Here is a 19,268-nt window from a genome sequence, read left to right as displayed (position 1 = left end):
TGTCTCCGTCGTGTGCTTTTGATGTATATCCCTATTCACAATTTACTGATTCAAGCCAAAGGTTAGTTTGTTTATTTTAATAAGACTGATCTCTGTATAACTTCGTCATTATATTACAAGATAGTGAAGAAGTAAAATATTAATTAGATTAATAGATATTAGTTATAAATTATGTTTATGACTTAATGTGATTAGTCAACGAAATGTGATAAGTGGTATTCGACGATGTGCATGTGCGTGTTGAAAAAATACTTTTGTTTAATAATTATATATCGATATATTAAATATATTATATTATATATGATATAAATATATTGTAATATATTATTTATATATACTGTTTTATATCATAACAGTGCTCTTAGTAAAAAAGGTCGGCAACAACGATATAAGGAACAGCGCCGTGAAGAACTAAAACAACTTGAAGCACAAAGACGGAAACGTAAACAAAATAATCTTATGATATTAATTTAGAAATTATTTCATAATCATCTTATTCACCATTTATTTTCAACATTATTACAAAAAAAAAATGTTTGATGTTTCACATCTGCCAGGCGTCCCGCGACGGCTCAGGTTATTTTTTCACTATATATATATAGGTACATATATTTTTATACGACTCGAAACGCTAAACGGCTTATGACGCGATAAGAAAAAGGGTACGATCGCTCAACACAGCAAGACTAATTCAACAAAATGAACGGTTTAACGTGACCGTATGTACTTGTGCGTTACACAAGAGACGAATTGAGTCTGCGGCGGCAAAGTGACGACAGACTGTTGACAAGTAAGTGTAGCACGGGCAGTGGCGTATTTTCAATTTTTTTGTGGGGGGGGGGGGTCTTAATATTAAATATAAGTTTATAACATTATAATAAAATACATACGAGTTATGATTTAATAATGATATTATTTATATTATATTATATTGCACTATTATTATGAAAATAAACGTCAATTAATAGTTAAACCCAAGTTATTTTTAAAAATATTGTAATACAAACATTAAAAACACATAATATAAATTAATATTATTTTTTTCTGGGGGTGGTCGAGACTCGGGACCCCCCCCCCCTAAATACGCCATTGAGCACGGGGAACTGATTCTTCGTCTCTCCGGTTATACCGATATCGCCGTCAATATGCACCGTATCGTAGTCGTTGACCTTATAGTAGGCGAAGTAGGGCAAAATGAGCTTAGTTAATCTTTACGGGCTTTTTATACTGTGAGTGTTCATGCTAACCTTAATGGAATGTTTAATCGCAGTCGCCTTATTATATACCAATTGATCGACGCCTTAAATGAAGTGTAGATTGGTAGCTATACGAAAATGAATTGCACCTACTGCTGTACAAAATTTAAAATGAACAAAAAAAAACTGTCAAAAAGAAGGTATTTATTAGCAAACAAATGTTGCAATATTCAAGTGTTGAAATCAGTAGAGTATCGTTTATATTACGGGCTGTTACAAAAAAAATTTTGCTTGAGCCCTGAAAAAACAGTGAAGGGCTAACTCACGTGATTTTTATTAAAAAAATTCTGCACGCAATTAGTATCATGACAACGAAACTCGTGTCCGCAATTGTTATGTTATATCCGCGTCTAGCATGTCCGGCATGTGTCAAACCGCTCCTCAAATCATAAGAGCCTCGTGACTTAACACAAAAAGACACTATTCGTTTGCAAACGAGTAACTGTCGTTGTACCGCTAAATATATCGGTTTTCAAACCATGGTTATTTAAAACAGCGAACATATTTTGCTGTACAACGGCAGCTACTCATTTGCAAATAAAACTTGTATTTTTTTTTTCTCGCAATACTAGTAAAATAAAGACTCGGATACACTAAAATAAACGTCGCTAACAAAATAAATGGTATGAAGCTGTAAATCGAAATGTCGTCGTCGATGTCTTCGCCTGCGGTTTCGTCGTAAACACTGCAATTTTAACGAAAAATAAATCGATATTAACAATCATAATTATACTTTGTCTATCGTCCTAATTATTATATTTTTATTATGACTTTTATAGTGTTCATTTTTTGTCCCCTACTTAATAATTTTATTTTTTACGGTCACTTCAATGCCAAATCATTTTAAAACGTTCCGGACATATTACAATAAGGAAGAAATTGACTAAAACTTATTAATGTATGCCCACTTATAGTTTATACGAGTTCCGGTTTTGTACTCAGCTGCAGAAATATTACAAGAATTAGTAACACAACCTTATAAGATTTGTGCCGTCATTGTAAATTATTTTGTTTTTATAAAATTACGAAGACTCAAAGATCTTTCAGTTTTTGATGGGCAATCTATTTTTACTAAATACAGTCGACTCTTTATAATCCAATCCTTCAATAATTAGAAACTTTCGGTAATTCGAAGTAAATATTCGTGCTCTTGAAAATCTCGTGATAATTCAAATAAAAAACCATTAATTTAAGTACACTCGATAATTCGAAATTAAATTTTGGGAAAACTGAACACTAACACGAGACAATCTAAGTTTCATCCGTTCAACGTTCTGTAATTCGAAGTTTATTCATCAAATGTATTTCTTATAATCTTTTCTCTGGTAATTTTCTATACAATCGTGCAGCAATTTAGCTATAGAATTATTATCGTAAAAACTTTATCGCTAGCATATTTTTATTTCTTAATCGTCTGTTAATAATAATAATAATTTAATTTGCACAGTTTAATTCTATTCATAGTTTAACTTACATTTTAAAAACAATTAATAAATGCAATACCTCCTAATTTTGCTGAAATATTTAAAAAATTAAGTATGAAAAAAAAAAAATAATTTTTTAACTCTTAGTAATTCGAAATTTTTCTTAAGTCACACTGCAACTTCGAACTATCGATACTCGACTGTATAGGTACGTTTTGATTGCATTACAATACGATCAAGCCGTGGCGGCCGTCTCGATTAAACGATGTTTACCTAACGAACATTGATTCTATCTTTTCAACGAGATGACGTGTTCTCGACAACATAGTTGTTCAGACATTGTACGAAATATTTATTGGATTCGGGAGGCCAACCCCGCCGAGGACCCGTCTCCAAATTTCCTACCCCCCCCTCCACAGCCGGCGCACGACTGTGTACACACAATTTGCTTACGGACCGTTAATGTACAGTATTGCAGGTATGTTATATGGTAGCAAACTCACTAATCGTATGCCAAAACGCTTGCCGTAACGGTGTCGTCCATCACCGTCGACGGTGTGCTATAAGACGACGGTGTGCTGTAAGGCGACGGTGTGCTGTAAGGCGACGGTGTGCTGTACGGCGACGGCGTGCTGTACGGCGTCCGCTGTGGGTGTTCGGGGCAGCCGTCGCGTTCAGTGTCCGTGGTCGCGGTCGTGTGGCCGTAGTGGTGATGACCGGCCCAGTCGTTGGTGGCGGCCGACGGATGGGGCTCGGCGGCTGCGGTCGTGCGTTCGTAGTAGTGATGACCGGGCCAGGCGTTGGCTGTGGCCGACGGATAGGGCTCGGTGACCGTGGCCTGGTGGCCGCAGTGACAGCGGTGTTGCGACAGTCTATGCTGTCGGACCGGCAGTTCGGGCGGGACCTCTGACGGTCCGTCGGTGGCCATCAGAACGGGAGCGGCGACGGCGGTGCGCGGCCACGCGAACAACGCCAAACACACGACGACCATCGCGCGTCGCACAACCGCTTTGTCGCGGTCAATAGGCATGCCGTCGTGCGTCTGCGCGAGGAACGAGCGCGACTCTTGTCAAACGACTTCAACAATTTTATTATACAACTGTGATCGTGAAAAATATGACACGAATGCAATTATATTTTATTTATCACGATATGATTTTGTGCGGAACAACAACGGTTTAACGATATATGTCGGATATGCACATCGGTCGGTGCTGTTGATTTTATAAACTGTGTTATGCGCGACCTGAGCATCGCCTTGGCGACCGGACGACACGAGATTTTGTAGCTATTATAGTTATACGTACGAATTAATATTACACTACGTTTTTTATTTATTTATTTTTTTTTTCATGTGAAACATCTTACGGCGCGGTACAGTAGTGAGACCGACTGTGGCGTGGCGACGCTCCACTCATAGCTCGTCGGCTCAATTCTCCGAAGCTCGGCGATTTCCTCTCCATGCGCGCTGCAGTATCGGCTTATCTATTTTTATACGATCTATAAACGTATAATATGTACAGCTATATTGTTGCGTTTAAATAAATTGATTGTATATTACGTTGTTTTGAACGGACCGTTGTAATAACGATATAATATATTTTCTAATGAAATATGAGTGACAGTGACTGTGAAAATATTACAAATATAATGGAACGAGACAGTGTAATAATTAGTTATAGTTTTTATTATAATTTAATATTTTATCATATTATCATTCATATCTCAATCCAGGAGAACCTACCACCAGATACGGGACAACAATAGATGCTGTATTTATTAGATATCTTGATAATGTTATGTCCAATACTTTTGTAACATACTTCAGCTACCATCGACCAATTGTCACAGTAATACCGTCGTCAGAGGCGACATCGAATGTCACTATTACCGAAATCACTGATTAAACGAATTAAGTAGTCACGATTTGAAATAAATTCGTAAATTTTTGTATTTAATGAAAATAAATGTTTATTAAATAAACAGTCATCATTATTTGAAAAAAAAAAAATCGTAATATTTTATTTTATCATTATGACATATTTAGTTCCTATCGCAATCTGTTCTTTTCTGCATATTACTATTACAAAATAATGTCGATGTTTCACATCTGCCAGGCGTCCCGTGACAGCTCAGGTTATTTATATTTATACGTTTTAGAAACTCACTGCCAGCGATCAAGTCAGCCGTGTACATTAATAATTATTAATTAATAATTACGAACGTCGAAGATGCTTAACGGTCTCCGGTCACGGAGCTGGTACGGCCGATCGTAATAAAGTAGGTATACTCACCGGAATTCTCGTCGTATAGCATCCGCGAACGATGTACAGAAATTTCTCCCGAAGCCTTCTACAGTCGTCCATAAATTTTACCTGTAGGTACAATGGTTTTTTGACGTTTGCAATTATTACTATTTACTTAATAACTATATGTATAAAGTGTTAGATTTTTATTTTTATAATAAATATATAATATGTACGTGCAACACATACAATTTTATTACCGTTTTATTATTATCAAGACGCTTAAAGCTGATTTTAATTTTTACACGACTTTTCCAAAGTCGAATAAGATCATTATAAATGCATATACGGTATACCTCAACAGTGGATTATGAATATTATTGAATTATTCGTAAAAAAAAGCTTTGCACGACAATAATTTCGTTAAATCGACAATAATTAAATATAAATTAATGTAGTATACAACGTTTTAAGGTAGAATTCATTGTTTTTTATTCCTTTGTTTCATTGAGACTCTTGCAACCTATACAGTGTCAAAAACCATCGATCGCGCGTGCATAGTTGATTGTAAACGATACGTAGGTATATATTATAGACAACAACAAAGTTTACGCTGAATAACAGTAGTGATGTGTTCATAGTCAACGGTCAGTAGATTCCTCATCCAACCTACAACGATAATACGATAAAGTAAACAACGAAAACTTTAAATAATAAATAAATTACGTTAAAAGTTTCAGTGCCAACTGCAACTCGTAACAAAGTATATTTTAAGAATTTTTTATTAGGTGGCATTACCACTATTAAGTATTAAGTCGTAAGGACTAGTTCAAATACCTATATCGGGTATCATGGGCGTAAGCGCAGGAGGGGGGACTTAGGTTGGTTAGGTTATCTAATGAATTTTTGTTTTTTGTTTTTGCTCTTCTATTTTACAGTAAGACTTACACCCAACTTTATGTGTTAATGCTCTGAGTAACACAATCATAAGGATAAAACATTTATGTTTTTCAATAGATCATTATTAACAACTGTAGGTACCTATCTATTACAATAAAATAAAATACTTTGATGACTAATTTATCATTGTATTACATAATAATAATTAATTAAATTATTACCTATATAATTATTCATTCATGTATCAATTAAATATCTATAAATAATTTTGGAAAGTTTAAATTTACCATAAGGTTTATAATAATTTCTGTCATGCTTACTAATTTCATCAAATTTAATCACCTCTTTGATCAAACACACAATATTGTTTTAAAAAGTTTATATTAATATGCTATTTATAAGTAAATGCAACTACATTGAGTAACCACAATTTATAAAAATTAAGTTATTGCTCATTTATGATAAAATTATATTTTCAAATGATTCAGTACCTACATGATTATGAGACAAAATTGAAAAGTAAATCATCCTAATCGTAATAAATTTAATTTCAAATAAAAAATGTCATTTATTATAAATTTTTTTAAAATTAATATTAATAGAAAAAATACAATTATATCTATAAACTAAACACAACTATTCATACTGTCACTGATTATAGATAGAAGCTAAAGATTAATAAAACTAAATTAATTTATTATTATATTCATATTTCATAATTAATAAGACCAATGATTATGTGTACAATTTTGTACCTATAGACATCAAATGTATTATACTATTATGCACTAAAGTCTTAGTACTCTAACTGACGAAGTATAAGTGATTTCAAAAGCCTTGCTTCACAGGTCACATTGTTCAACTCTTTTTTACCAGTCGATTCCTCTTCTTCTGGCATTGTTGCTACCTCTTTGCCATGAACTAAAAATGTAAGTACATAACCATAAATAAATTCATATTTGTTTGATAACCACAGTATATTGTGTTTAACTCACATTCACATTGGTTAAGGAACACAAGACATTCATTGTAAAATGAATCTCTCATGACGATTATGTGCTTTGTCATGTTTTCAATCAATGACAACATACATCGTTTAGCATAAAACCTGAAACAATGTAGTTGATAACTTTAAAGCTATTAAAGTGTTTAAATATGAGTACAAAATTTGTGTAAGCAAAATACATATAAATTTTAACTTACCATGTGTCCATTCCCAGCTTTTTATTATAAGGTTCTAAACTTTTAATAACTCTTGAAATCCCAAATTCATAATTTCCTTTTGAGCAGTACAAAGTACTAAAAATCAAAAATCTTTTACACTTGTTTAAATTATTAAAAGTTATTTATCTTACCCAATAACTAGATTGACTATACAAAGATGAAAAACTTTTTTTTCTGGCTCTTGATAATATAGTCGCTCTTCTTCCTTTTCAATTTTTCTCATTAACTCTTCGGCTTCTTCATTCTGTGCAGTCATTATATGAGACACACATAGGTTGGCCAATACAATGGCACTTACCGAAAGAATCTTAAAATTTATATTAATCATATATTCAGTTTAATTAAAATTTTTTTTTTTTTTTCGATTAGATAGATTTATTTATTAGCAAGTAATAATATTTACATTATTGTAGTTTTTTTTTACAATTGGTTCATAAAATGCAATAGCTTCTTTGAATTTTTCTTGCATAAATAAAACATGTGCTACGTGTAATCGCCACGTATCATTTTCATTACAGAACTCAACAGATTTATAAAATATGGTTTCTGCTTGAGCGTAGTTTTCTAGATCCCAATAGATTTTTGCTTGAGCCATCGTAACTGGTATAAATCTACAGAATATTAAAAGTAAATTCTAAATAAATGAGTATTTTAAAAATATATGTATACCTACTTTTCAAGAGTGTTTTCATAATCAAGTAAAGCACTCTTAGCTCTTTTATCATCTCTGGCTTCTCTTGACTCTTGTACAGAACGTGTGGCTTTGCGCAAAGAATCAGCTAATTTATTTGCCATATTGTCAAGTTTGCGATATGCTTCATCAGGTGAAGTTTGTTGTGCAATAACAGCATCCACAAATTCTCGTATATACTAAAATTAATATTAATAAATAATATGAATACAATGTATCAGAGCAATTAATTGTTTTTACATTCGATAGATATTTGTCCTTGACTGGTGAGTATGTTGATATGACGTCAGAAGCCAAATCATGGTATCCGTGTTTGCAGTATAAAATCAATAGATTTTGTAACGTTTCTTGTGGATAAGTTGACTGCTGCATAAGAAATTGCAATTTATGAAATCCTTGGGTTGGTGACATATCCACCGAACACAATGCCTGGTTGTGCAATGTGACCGAGTCTAATTCTTCTTCCCATCTTGGCGGCATGTCAGTCATCGCTTCTCTCGCACTGTCAACTGGAAAAAGAATGTTGAGAAAATACACTCAATAGTATTTACAAATATTTTCTTTTTTACTGTCGTTCTTTTCAAACTGAATTGCAGCTTTTAAATTGAATGCTTCAACCAGGGCTGATTCATGAAGTGTCAGAGTGTTACCGACACTACGGACTTCAATTCCTTCAGTTGTCATGCCAATCCCTAGTTCAGGGTGTTCTCTTATGCCTCTATCGATAATATCACCTTTGAGTAATGAAAAATTCTGAATTATTTTATTAATAAAAGTGTGCATTGTAATATTACTAAAAAACAACCTATGTGTTTCAGTGATGAGGTAAAATCCTTTAGCTTATAATAGCATAGCGCAACGCTGTACGACAAATGGGGCCTATAGCCAAGCATTGTTTGTGCATTCAAAAATTTCTGTAATGCTTCTTCATACCGGCTCTCCTGAAAACATTTTTTTGAAAAGGTCTGTTCTACAACAATTAATTGAAATTATCAACATGCCTTGTAAAGTAGGCATCCATAGTTTATGTCTGTGTCTGGATCATCATTAAGACCAGAGTTGGTTTCCAACAAAGACCGGGCACCTGCTATATCTTCCATACCATATCTAATTGCGGCTGTTAGTTTTCGAACCTAACACAAAACACAGTGTAAGTACAAGTATCATTGTTGGTCGTACCTATTAACCGCCACACTTTGTTTTCATAACCGCTTGTAGTAATTCCATTCGCTACTCTCAAAGCATCTTCATATCGTCCAGCAGAGTAAAGTGATTGAGCATGTTGTAATTTATAATCAACTTCCTGTGGCCACAATGCGGCCAGCTGTTCATATATTGTTGATGCATTTTGGAAGTCGTCTGTATAATAGTAGCAGTAGGCTAATAAAGATAAGCCAGGTCTCGTCTGAATGCATTTAAAATTAATATATTAAAATGCTTATAAATATGTATGTATATATTATTTTTTAAAGATTTACATTTCTATTGTTATCTGACATGTTACTAATGATTTCAATAACATCATTATACTGTTTTTCTTTGATCTATATCATAAAAAATTGTGCTTATATTAAATAATAATACTAAAAAAAAATAAATCATCTTTTTTTCCATAGTTTTATTTATTGAATTTACCAATGAGTAAATAACTGTAGTGTAGTTACCATCAGCAATTTTTGACATTTTAATTAAATTTTCAAAGACAATAATCAACAATACAACAGTAAAACAATTAAAAACAAAACATAATATTCAAAGTGAACCTATATAATATTATATGAATTATATAATAATAAAATATAACATGGAAATTGGTCATCACAAATGAAGGTACATGGTAACATAGTAAGTTGCTATGGATACCATGTCATAACAATGGTATAATAAATACAATTTTTAGGATTTGTTGTGTTCTCGCTTATTAAGTTAACAATAGTTTAAAAATAATAATATTCCCTTTTGCAGTCTTATTTAACACAGAATACCATTATATAAAAATAAAAAATAGTTTTATTCATCTATTTTAATGATTGTTCAAGCTGATTTTGTACTAAGTGTATCAGTATCACGAATCATGGATAAGTTTAAATCAGAGTCACTATGGGTCAAATCTGATTCCATAATGTCTTCTAATATTTGTGTATTAAGGCATGCCTCCTTTATATCCACCTATTAAATATTTAAAAATAATATAAATAATTAATATTTATTTCTATTTTAAAAAACTATTTCTTTACATTGCTATTAGCAAACATTGGAGTAGGTCCCAATGGTGGCACATCAATCAGTGGTGAAGGTTTATTTTCTTTGTTGTCACTCCAAGACTGCTTTTTACGGATTGGTGGTCTCATTGGACTAGTTGCCATGTCTTGACAACTTATGCCATTTATAATGTGATGATTTTTTATTAGAGACTAAAAATAAAAATAAAATAAATTATAATGCATGTGAATAAAAAATTTTATGATGTAAAATAACATTTTCACAAACCGTTTTATGGAATTCTATCAATTTGCAAGCTTTTCCTAATATGTAGACAAGATTTACGATTTTCAATGTGACTAGACATGTAAATGTAAACATTAGTAAAATTATGGAAGCTAGTCGTCCATCAATAGACACGCATCTAGTAAGAACTTTAATCATAACCACTCCAAGCGGAATTGGGATAAAGCCCATTCGTCTTGCAACCAAATCTGAGTGATCAGTGAATGCCTGTAAGATAAAATTGTTGAATTAAAAATAAATTCAACAAATCAGCTCACTAAGAATGATAACCTTTCTATGGCGAGACTGTGCAGTGTCATAAGCAAAGCTTAATATATAGTCACTGTATACTGACAAGTTGATTTCATTAAACCTAGTAATGAATGCATGCTTTGTCCAATCAATTAACATTTCTGATACCATGACATAGATACAGTCAAGCATTAACTCCCAAAATGATTCTAAAACAAAATTCAAAACATAAAATTCTTGTACAAAAATAATAGCTCAAATCCAAACAATATATAATTATATTATTTGATTAGATTTATTGTAAAAAATAAATTACATTTTTTTGGAAAGAAAATTTTAAACATTGGCGTTTTAATTTTTTTCCTTAAATTAATCTTAATTTTTGTCATGGTGAATTAATTTTATTAAATACTAACCACTAGTCCATTGATATTCTTTCATTGTTTGCACGACAACTATTAATAATAATATGAATAGATGAAATCGTTCACGAACATCACTGCACGATAATTGGAACAAGTTTGTTTTGTCAAATTTTTTGAATACACTTCCTTTCAATTCAACAAACTGGTAATAATCAAAAAATAATACTGAGTGAGTTAAAATATTTTATACACAATAAAGTATGAAAATATGTATTACATTATTGGACATCATTATTGCTAGTAATGCCTTGTGACTAGAATTGATGGCAACATTCAATGTGGTAGCTTGACATAATACAAGGATGCTATGCAAAACTAATATTGAATATTAAGGAGAATTTTGAATGTTTTAAGACTTTTGTTGTGTTAGGTATGTTATATTAAAATATCTGAGTCATTTTTTAAAAGGATACAGACATATAAAACAGCAATGATATAATGTGGTAAAACACCAAAATGTTCACGTCGACTAGTTTTAGGTTCAGTAGCGGTCCAAAACAATGCGTCTAAAATATCTTGGCCAAATGAGGAAAATAACCTGTCTCCAACCTTTAATTATAAAATATTATAAGTTATAAATATTATGTAGTAAACTAAAAGCTTTTTGATAATTACCTCTAACATATTGAAAAATATATACAACTTAATAACTGATTGGCTTTTAATTACATGATACATCATTGATGTATCACACGGCAATAACATCATAGAGCATGATATTAGTACAGCCATCTTTAATAAATCGCATGTCTCCGCTGCAGATAACCGTTTATTTTTATGTTTGTCCCTAAAAGAAATGTTCAATGTATTTTAAATGATATTTGGAATAATTAAGACAGTTTAAAGAATACTTACTTAAATTTTGACAAGGAACTAGAAATTAATGATTTTAGTGCTACTAATGCCCGCAACGGCAGGAATGTATAAACAAATAGGAATGAATCAGCACACTGAAATTACAACACAATTAAGTTAAATCTATAGAGCATATAGAAAGCTATATTATATGTTATACACTAAATAAAATTTGCTCACCTGACAAAAACCATAAAACATGAATTGTTCTACTTCTAAGGGTATTTTCATAAAAGTATACACTTTTTCTCTTCTGTCTGAAAATTCTTTCTCATCATTTTCTAAAGAATAGCCACGTTTAAATTCTATGCAAATAAAATCCCATAAGGAGGCTAAAAAAAAAAAATATTAAAATTAAAAATTAAATTTTTTATTGTTTAAAAGTAAGAATAATTCAACCTCTAGGTAAAGTAAGTGCAATGTAGGTCATCATGGGAGCTTGTGTTTATATGGTGGTATATTTTTTATAATATACCTAATTCAAATAGTGGTATCCATTCATAATATTTATGAACATATTTTTAATTCAGTACGTAGTATAGTTGTTTAATCAAAATATTTTATTCGAAGATTGAAGATTTACTGCTTATACAAATAAATAATTTCAATATTAATTTTGGGTTTCTGTACAAAAACAATGTATTACATAGGCAGGTTATAACAAAAACAGATGCAATTTGCAAACATTGCCAAGATCTGAAACAATTTCAACAGATGGAGAATTTAATGAAATAAACGCAAAAGATTTATAAATATCTTGTTCTTAGAGAAATATTAGATGAAAACAACTAATTATTTTGGCTGATTGCAGAAGCAGTGGGTAGTTCCAAGTTCTTAGTGTTTTAGTTACCTAGCGTTCAAAATTTTAGCAAAGGCCTCACTCAAGTCAAGAAGACTAACAGAAAATAGTGTTAAATATTGTGATTAACTAAATACGAAAGTCAGGGGCGTTAGATTAGAGGAGGGTTGAGTGGCGAAGACGTACCCGAGTTGTTCGATTTCTTGGTGGCGCTCTCGACTTTGCCCATTTCGCGAAACACGATAAGAGCTAACCGTTTCTCCGGTGTAGGATTAACTTTACCAGATGGCTACAAACGAGTGACTAAGGCAACACTAGTGCGACGACGATCGGGTGACCGCAGAAGCAAACGACCCGAGCGGTGTTATGTACATCATCATTGTAACATTTGTAACTGTCGTGGTCGGAACCGGAAGTGTCACGACAGGTCGCTCTACTCCTGAACGGCTGCAACCTGCAGCACTAGACGATATTTCTTGGTTAGTCGGCAAAAATAAAGCTTAGTATTTTGTAGCTACTTTACAATTTGAATTGGTATTCAATATTCATAAGCATACGATATATACATATTACATTAATAATTTACTCTGTGATAATATAAAGTACGGTTTTTCTTGACTGTTTTTTTTTATAGATATTTTATCTAGAAAGCCTTGATAGTAGCTTTGATTATTATCAGTTATCAATTCTCGTGATAACAAAAAACGATAGTAAACAAACCAAATTTTTTAACGTTTTGTTAAACCATTCACTGATTTCACTGTTCAGCCGTGTGCTGTACTCGTGTTAAGTTTATTTGAGACTTGACTATTTTGGAGTTGGGATTATATATTGGAATATTATTTTACTTTTATTCTCTGTATATTCAGACATTACGATGTGCTCCTGTAGTGTACACCTGTGTGCAAACCGATCAGACGCAGGATCTCAAAAAATTCACTTTTTCTCGTAAGTACTAAGTAGATGTTAAATATTTCATTAAATAGTAATTTTATTAATATAATGTATAATATGATGTACATAATATGGGACTTACAAGAATATAAAACAATATATTTATACATTTTACTCTTTAATATAAAAAAATTGAGGTAATTTCTTTAAATTATTCAAAATTTGATTTGGAGTTGGTGACTGAACTATTCACAATAGTTTGTTATTTTAATCAAAACAAATTATGTTGTTTATTTTCAACGAATTCATTGTATTTTTTGTTAATAGATTCCCACTGAGAAATACAGAAAGAACACAGCAATGGATTAATGCAGTTGGCTGAAAAGGGTTTATTCCAACCAAACATAGTAAAATATGTAGTGATAATTTCCATTAAAATGATTTAAAAAATAATATTGGTGGTAGTTACTTGTAAAAACTCAAAATAACAGCCATCCCTTTGATTTTTCCAAATTATTCTGAGGTTATATCAAAAGCTAAAATGCAATGTCTTGAAGTTGAATCATCTGAAATAGCTGGATGCAGTTCTGATATTCCTTACACTGAAAATAATGAACCAGGTAATTTATAAATAAATTTACATAATTAAAAATTATTTGTATGTACCTATTTGAAATTATTCAACATTTTACATAGTATTTTGTAAAAATGCTTATTTTTTTTAAAATTTTTTTTTAGAATATTTTTAGCTTAATGATGGAAATTGTATAATTGAAGATGCATCATCAGCTTCAATAAAAATTGTTTCATTAACTGAACTAACTTTAAACATTGAAAAATGTGTAACTTATTGACACAAAATTCATCGCCACCAAGACCATTATTAATCACAACATCTAAAATATCATGTGCTTGTCCATTGTTTAAAGTAAGTCCAGTAAAACACCCAGATTTTTCTCCAACCAAAGCCGAATTGAAGAATAAAAGACATCTTCCAAAATGTTGTTAAAAATAAAGATAAAATGTTAACAAGATGTAGATTCAGTAAGAAAATGAAAAATTTTTCTTTAACTCTGCATTATTACTTACCTAAAGCTTATATTTTTAGTATATTAGATGTAAGCTTCTTAACTGTAGATGCACTATTTTTAATTTATAATGCTTTTATCTAGCTCTTGCTCAAATTATTTACCATGGCTTGTCTTAATAACTATTTGTTTTATTGATTTTAGATCAATCCTAACATTACCAAGCAGTAAATCTAAAATGAACTGGACTTCATCTGTCAATGCAGAACCTGGCATGTTTAGTGAAGTCATACAATTTCTACCAACTTTAAACTTGAGAACAAACATATAACCATAAAACAAATTTTATGGAATGATGAATTCAATAAATTTATTGGTTATTGTGATTTTGGTGGTGAATTACAATTGAAGGAAACAGACTCTCCAGCAACAGAGGCTATATTTTTCATGCTTGTTAGTCTCAATGGTAAATGAAAATTTCTAATAGCTTACGCACTTCAGAACAACACAGTAGTTGCTTAAGCAGAACTTGTAAAATTAATTCTTACACATACATATACACATAAAGCTGGTTTTCATATGGCCATGATGAAAATATTAGGTTGCATTATGAGAAAAAGTAACAGTAAAATAAAATGTTGGTTTACACATCCCATTAGAAAGTGTTGACAAAGTTTATTTTATTCCAGATGCTTGTCATAATTTAAAATTAACCAGAAACACACTTGGCAATTGTAATGTGCTTACATCTGATACTGGGTTTATTAGTTGACATCATAATTCAAATTTACATAATTTGTAACAAGAAATTAAGCTAAAATTTGCTAATAAACTTTCAAATTATTACATTAAATGGCATAATAATAAAATGAAGGTATCTTACACTGCTCAAATTCTATTTTCTTCTTCAGCAAGTGCTTTACATTTTTGAAATCAACAGAAGGTTCCAAAATTTGAAAATATAAATTTAACTGCAGAGTATTATCAAGTAATTAATAAAATATTTGACTTTTTTATTTCAAAAAGTATATTTTCCAAAAATTTTAAATCAACAATCACTAAAAATAATACTAATTCTCTTGATAGTAAAATTATTCCATTGGTTAAATACTTATACACTTTGAAGTTTGACGATCAACTTTTACATACAACAAATAAAATGACATTTAATTACGGTTTTGCCATTGCTGTTAAATCACTTTTTAGTATTGCGAGGTCAATATTTGTAAATGATTTCCTCAATTTTAACTATGTCCTCACATATAAGTTTTCTCAAGACCACCTTGAACTTTTATTTGGTCAAATTAAACAAAGAGGTTGATCAAACAACAATCCAAATGTAGTCCAACTAAAAATTGCAATCAAACAAATTTTTATTAAAAATGCATTAAAATTAAAAAAACAATAGTAATTGTAATACATTTGATAACGATGCTATGTGTAGTATTTTTTATTATAAGTGGAATAAAAATGTGTAGTTTAATGATGACCTTGTATCAGATGAAGCTAAGATTGATGTTTTAAATAGAATAAATCTAATTTATAGTATAAGCCCTTTATTATCTGTGGATTTATCTTTTTTAGGTAAATGAAAATTTTCTATTTTTCCATAATTGTATGACATATTATTATTGAAAAAATTATCAAACATAATATTATTATGATACAGTTGATAATATATAACATTTAAAATTTAAAATTTCTAGTATTATTATTATGTTCGTTATATTTACTTTATCCATATTTCATCATTTTCTGTTTATTTAAATATCAAAAATAAGTCAACATCAAAATTGTTTGTAGCTGATTAAATAGTACTCTTTCAAGAATTGAGATTTAAAAATAGTACAACAATATAAATTAGTGATGCTTCCATTTTCGCATCACATTTAAAATCAAGAATTATGCTGATTATAGTGGTAAAATAATTTAATGCACAATGATTTTAATATTTAATCTTGTCACATTGTATATAGTAACTATTAAAACGTTGGCTATCTTTAGTACAATGTATCAGTGATAGATCAATACCAAATGAGGGATTATGACAGAATTTTTATGTTGATAATTTTAGATAAAATCGAGCTCAATATGATATATATTTAAGTAAAATTTTTAATATAATATAAATATAAATACTGTAATGGTGTAAAAATATAAGATAATATAGGTAATTAATTAATACAAATTATTTTTATGATATAGCGTATTGCTGATTAATTAACAAAAATATGAGAGAATCAAACTACAGTCAAGAAAAAAAAAATATGACAGAAGAAAAATAATTGGATGAAGAATGATAGCAATGACAGATTAGTTATTTATTGATGAATTTTATTAATTAATAGGTATGTGGATATTGGAATTAAAAATGTTTTAGATGATGATAATTTTAGTATAGCTCATTAATCATTATTATTATTATTACTTATCAAAGTGTTACACCTATAGTACAATTAGTTGAATTCACTTTTGCAACTCTGTAAATTTAACACTAAATTGTTTTAGACTGATTTATTCTACATCAGAGATAAATCCACTTCTAGCAAAATAAACATTATAATTTGATCTGATCATAACAACGGAGTGGATAAAGCAAAATCTTACTTTGGTCAACACAAAAAGTAAATTTATTATAGATAATTTATAACCAAAAACTATAGTTAGTATTATATGCTAAATGATTTTATTTTTTAGATCGGGACTATTTAGTGTATTATTTATCAAAAACTTTTTCATCCAGAATAAAGAGATCAAACAAAATCTGAACATAACAAGGATATTGTTAAAGAAATTACCTTAGATATTAAACAATTTATTGTGCCAAAAAGAAACTCACTTCTTCGACTAAGACACATTTGCATATGCTGGTGCCTAGTTAGGTCAATGAATAAGCTCATAGTTCATGTATATAGGGCTAAATTAACGGATTTCGAGTATTGATGGCCTGCTTACCAAACAGATATGATCTATTCTTCTCAATATCAACAACATTGTCTTATTGTTGTTTTAGTTATTTAAGATTCTTTTTGAGGTTTAAATTTTCAATGAATTTATTTTTGGTGTTTATGTACATTTAGTTTTTTATAAAACTTATAAATTATAAAAACCATTTTTAAACAAATTAGTTTATATTTGTAAAATTTTGAAACTTGTGTCTTAAAAACGATTATTTGTCATTGCTTACTCCAAGACAAATTATCTTTGTATGACTTTTTGTTATCTACATACTAAGTGGATTATCACTTCTATAGTTCTATGAGTTCTTTACTTTATACGTAATATCGTCCAACATAGTCATAATTAACAGTCTGTCTTGTGGGATGTGCATCTAGTTTTGTAACAGCACTGTCGACTGTCATCTTCAGTGGTTTTTGATTCACACTTCTATGGTATGAACTATGAAATAAATTAAATTTTGTTGCTCTTTATTTGAATAGCCCTGTACAATTGAATTCTGTAACATTATAACTCACACATTATATTGTATACTTATGTCTTATGACTAGAATTAAAATTAATGAATGCCATCATCACCACATCAATTCATTTTTCTCATAGCTTTGTTAAGTCATATGTCACCCCAGGTAAGAACAAAGCTCACCCCACTCATCATACAAATAGCCAGGCGAGATTATGGTGTTGAAACCTCCAAATCAGATATATTGACTTTATATAACATCTAGTCTATATTATATTATTACAAGGAAATAATTAATATAACTAACCCACCTCAAACTTTTTTTTCAATTGTACTAATCTTCTTATCTCTATTCATAAATTGATAGATTAACTTTAGAATATATTTTTAATAATAATAATAATAATATATATATACATATTACAGTTATGCTATCAAATAATAGGAACATTTATATATATAATATATCTATGTAAATATAATATTTAATTACTGTAGAACTGAACATTGAAAATTAGAATGTTATGATTCACTCGAAAACCCCTTTAAAGTAAGTAATAATGATACACGAATAATAGAAAAAAAATTAAATTTTTTTCTATTTATCAATTTATCATAATAATTACTAATATCGGATTCAGAGTACTTCATAATTTTACCAAGTCGAGGCACCCGGGTTTAAATGCACCCATTACCACTCCCCTCCTTAAAATCATAAGCTTAATTCTGCTGCTTAGAAGTCTGAAACTTCATTACCGATGATATCATATTGCACGGTTTCGATATCGATTTATAACATGGAATATGGCCATATAGGTGGCGCTTGAGCTTTGGCGTTTACAACTTGCCCAGTATGTATACCTCGCCAGTCACGACTCGTAAGAGATCCATGTACCCAAGTAAATAATTTTCAAATAAATTGTACGTAATTGGAAGACACCTTCAATCTTCATGCACATATACATATTAGTGCTAATCGTATTTTAAATATTGGCAAAAAAAAAAAAAAAAATAGTTTGAAAATTGCATAATTTTATGTTCCCGGGAAACTGGGGAAATGTACGAATATGGCGAACGGATTTCTAGTGCGAGGGAGTGGCTAAATATATGCTAAATAATATTGGAAAAGGAAAAAGTTTTTTTTTTTAAATATTGTATTTATTATAAGTATTTAGTTACTAAAATAGTATATATTTATACAATATTACAACAACTTTTATAATACTCAATTATATGACATACGAGTATTTCTGTATGTTATACGATATACCTATTGTAAAACAATAAAATAGTCAAATAGGTTCATAGTGTCTATAGTAGGTATATTAAAATAAATCAATAATGTCAATACGTACAGTAAAATTCA

General features: G+C 30.2%; 3 protein-coding genes and 1 pseudogene across 3 annotated transcripts; 1 reads left to right on the top strand and 3 right to left on the bottom strand.

The window, feature by feature from the left end:
* Positions 1-1,229: 1,229 nt before the first annotated feature.
* LOC112596418 lies at positions 1,230-4,303 on the bottom strand. Its single transcript, XM_025342083.1, has 2 exons — positions 3,184-4,303; positions 1,230-1,941 (listed from the first exon to the last, which is right to left on the bottom strand). Exons 1-2 carry the CDS (start codon positions 3,708-3,710, stop codon positions 1,740-1,742), a joined length of 729 nt encoding a protein of 242 aa, XP_025197868.1. The 5' UTR covers positions 3,711-4,303; the 3' UTR covers positions 1,230-1,739.
* A 2,163-nt stretch (positions 4,304-6,466) lies between these two features.
* Positions 6,467-9,474, bottom strand: LOC112596360 (tetratricopeptide repeat protein 30A). The gene is made up of 13 exons (XM_025342001.1): positions 9,377-9,474; positions 9,220-9,285; positions 8,937-9,146; positions 8,743-8,874; positions 8,547-8,682; positions 8,311-8,475; positions 7,982-8,250; positions 7,724-7,920; positions 7,454-7,661; positions 7,182-7,357; positions 7,030-7,125; positions 6,822-6,934; positions 6,467-6,747 (listed from the first exon to the last, which is right to left on the bottom strand). Exons 1-13 carry the CDS (start codon positions 9,422-9,424, stop codon positions 6,623-6,625), a joined length of 1,941 nt encoding a protein of 646 aa, XP_025197786.1. The 5' UTR covers positions 9,425-9,474; the 3' UTR covers positions 6,467-6,622.
* Positions 9,475-9,512: 38 nt separating this feature from the next.
* LOC112596361 (protein TAPT1 homolog) lies at positions 9,513-12,788 on the bottom strand. Its single transcript, XM_025342002.1, has 11 exons — positions 12,746-12,788; positions 11,941-12,092; positions 11,761-11,855; positions 11,521-11,692; positions 11,319-11,454; positions 11,123-11,220; positions 10,897-11,047; positions 10,520-10,689; positions 10,232-10,456; positions 9,979-10,155; positions 9,513-9,910 (listed from the first exon to the last, which is right to left on the bottom strand). The coding sequence occupies exons 1-11, from the start codon at positions 12,786-12,788 to the stop codon at positions 9,776-9,778; spliced, it is 1,554 nt and encodes a 517-aa protein (XP_025197787.1). The 3' UTR covers positions 9,513-9,775.
* Positions 12,789-13,292: 504 nt separating this feature from the next.
* Positions 13,293-14,230, top strand: LOC112596364 (annotated as a pseudogene).
* The last annotated feature ends 5,038 nt before the right edge of the window (positions 14,231-19,268 follow it).

The sequence above is a fragment of the Melanaphis sacchari genome, unplaced genomic scaffold, assembly GCF_002803265.2.
Source record: "Melanaphis sacchari strain LSU unplaced genomic scaffold, SCAv2.0 Contig31_pilon_pilon, whole genome shotgun sequence".
Lineage (NCBI taxonomy): Eukaryota > Metazoa > Arthropoda > Insecta > Hemiptera > Aphididae > Melanaphis > Melanaphis sacchari.
The sequence above is the reverse complement of the archived record's forward strand: the minus strand, read 5'-3'. Positions and strand labels throughout refer to the sequence as shown.

Excerpts from the sequence above, each read along its gene's own strand:
- LOC112596418 (XM_025342083.1), bottom strand. The coding sequence starts at position 3,710 with ATGCCTATTGACCGCGACAAAGCGGTTGTGCGACGCGCGATGGTCGTC. Across the intron at positions 1,942-3,183 it reads AGCGTTTTGGCATACGATTA|TGTTTACGACGAAACCGCAG; the intron begins GTGAGTTTGCTA and ends TTAAAATTGCAG.
- LOC112596360 (XM_025342001.1), bottom strand. The coding sequence starts at position 9,424 with ATGTCAAAAATTGCTGATGGTAACTACACTACAGTTATTTACTCATTG. Across the intron at positions 9,286-9,376 it reads CTACAGTTATTTACTCATTG|ATCAAAGAAAAACAGTATAA; the intron begins GTAAATTCAATA and ends TTTATGATATAG. Across the intron at positions 8,875-8,936 it reads CAAGCGGTTATGAAAACAAA|GTTCGAAAACTAACAGCCGC; the intron begins GTGTGGCGGTTA and ends GTTTTGTGTTAG.
- LOC112596361 (XM_025342002.1), bottom strand. The coding sequence starts at position 12,788 with ATGGGCAAAGTCGAGAGCGCCACCAAGAAATCGAACAACTCGG. Across the intron at positions 10,457-10,519 it reads CACAGTCTCGCCATAGAAAG|GCATTCACTGATCACTCAGA; the intron begins GTTATCATTCTT and ends TTTATCTTACAG. Across the intron at positions 10,156-10,231 it reads TGATAGAATTCCATAAAACG|TCTCTAATAAAAAATCATCA; the intron begins GTTTGTGAAAAT and ends TTTTATTTTTAG.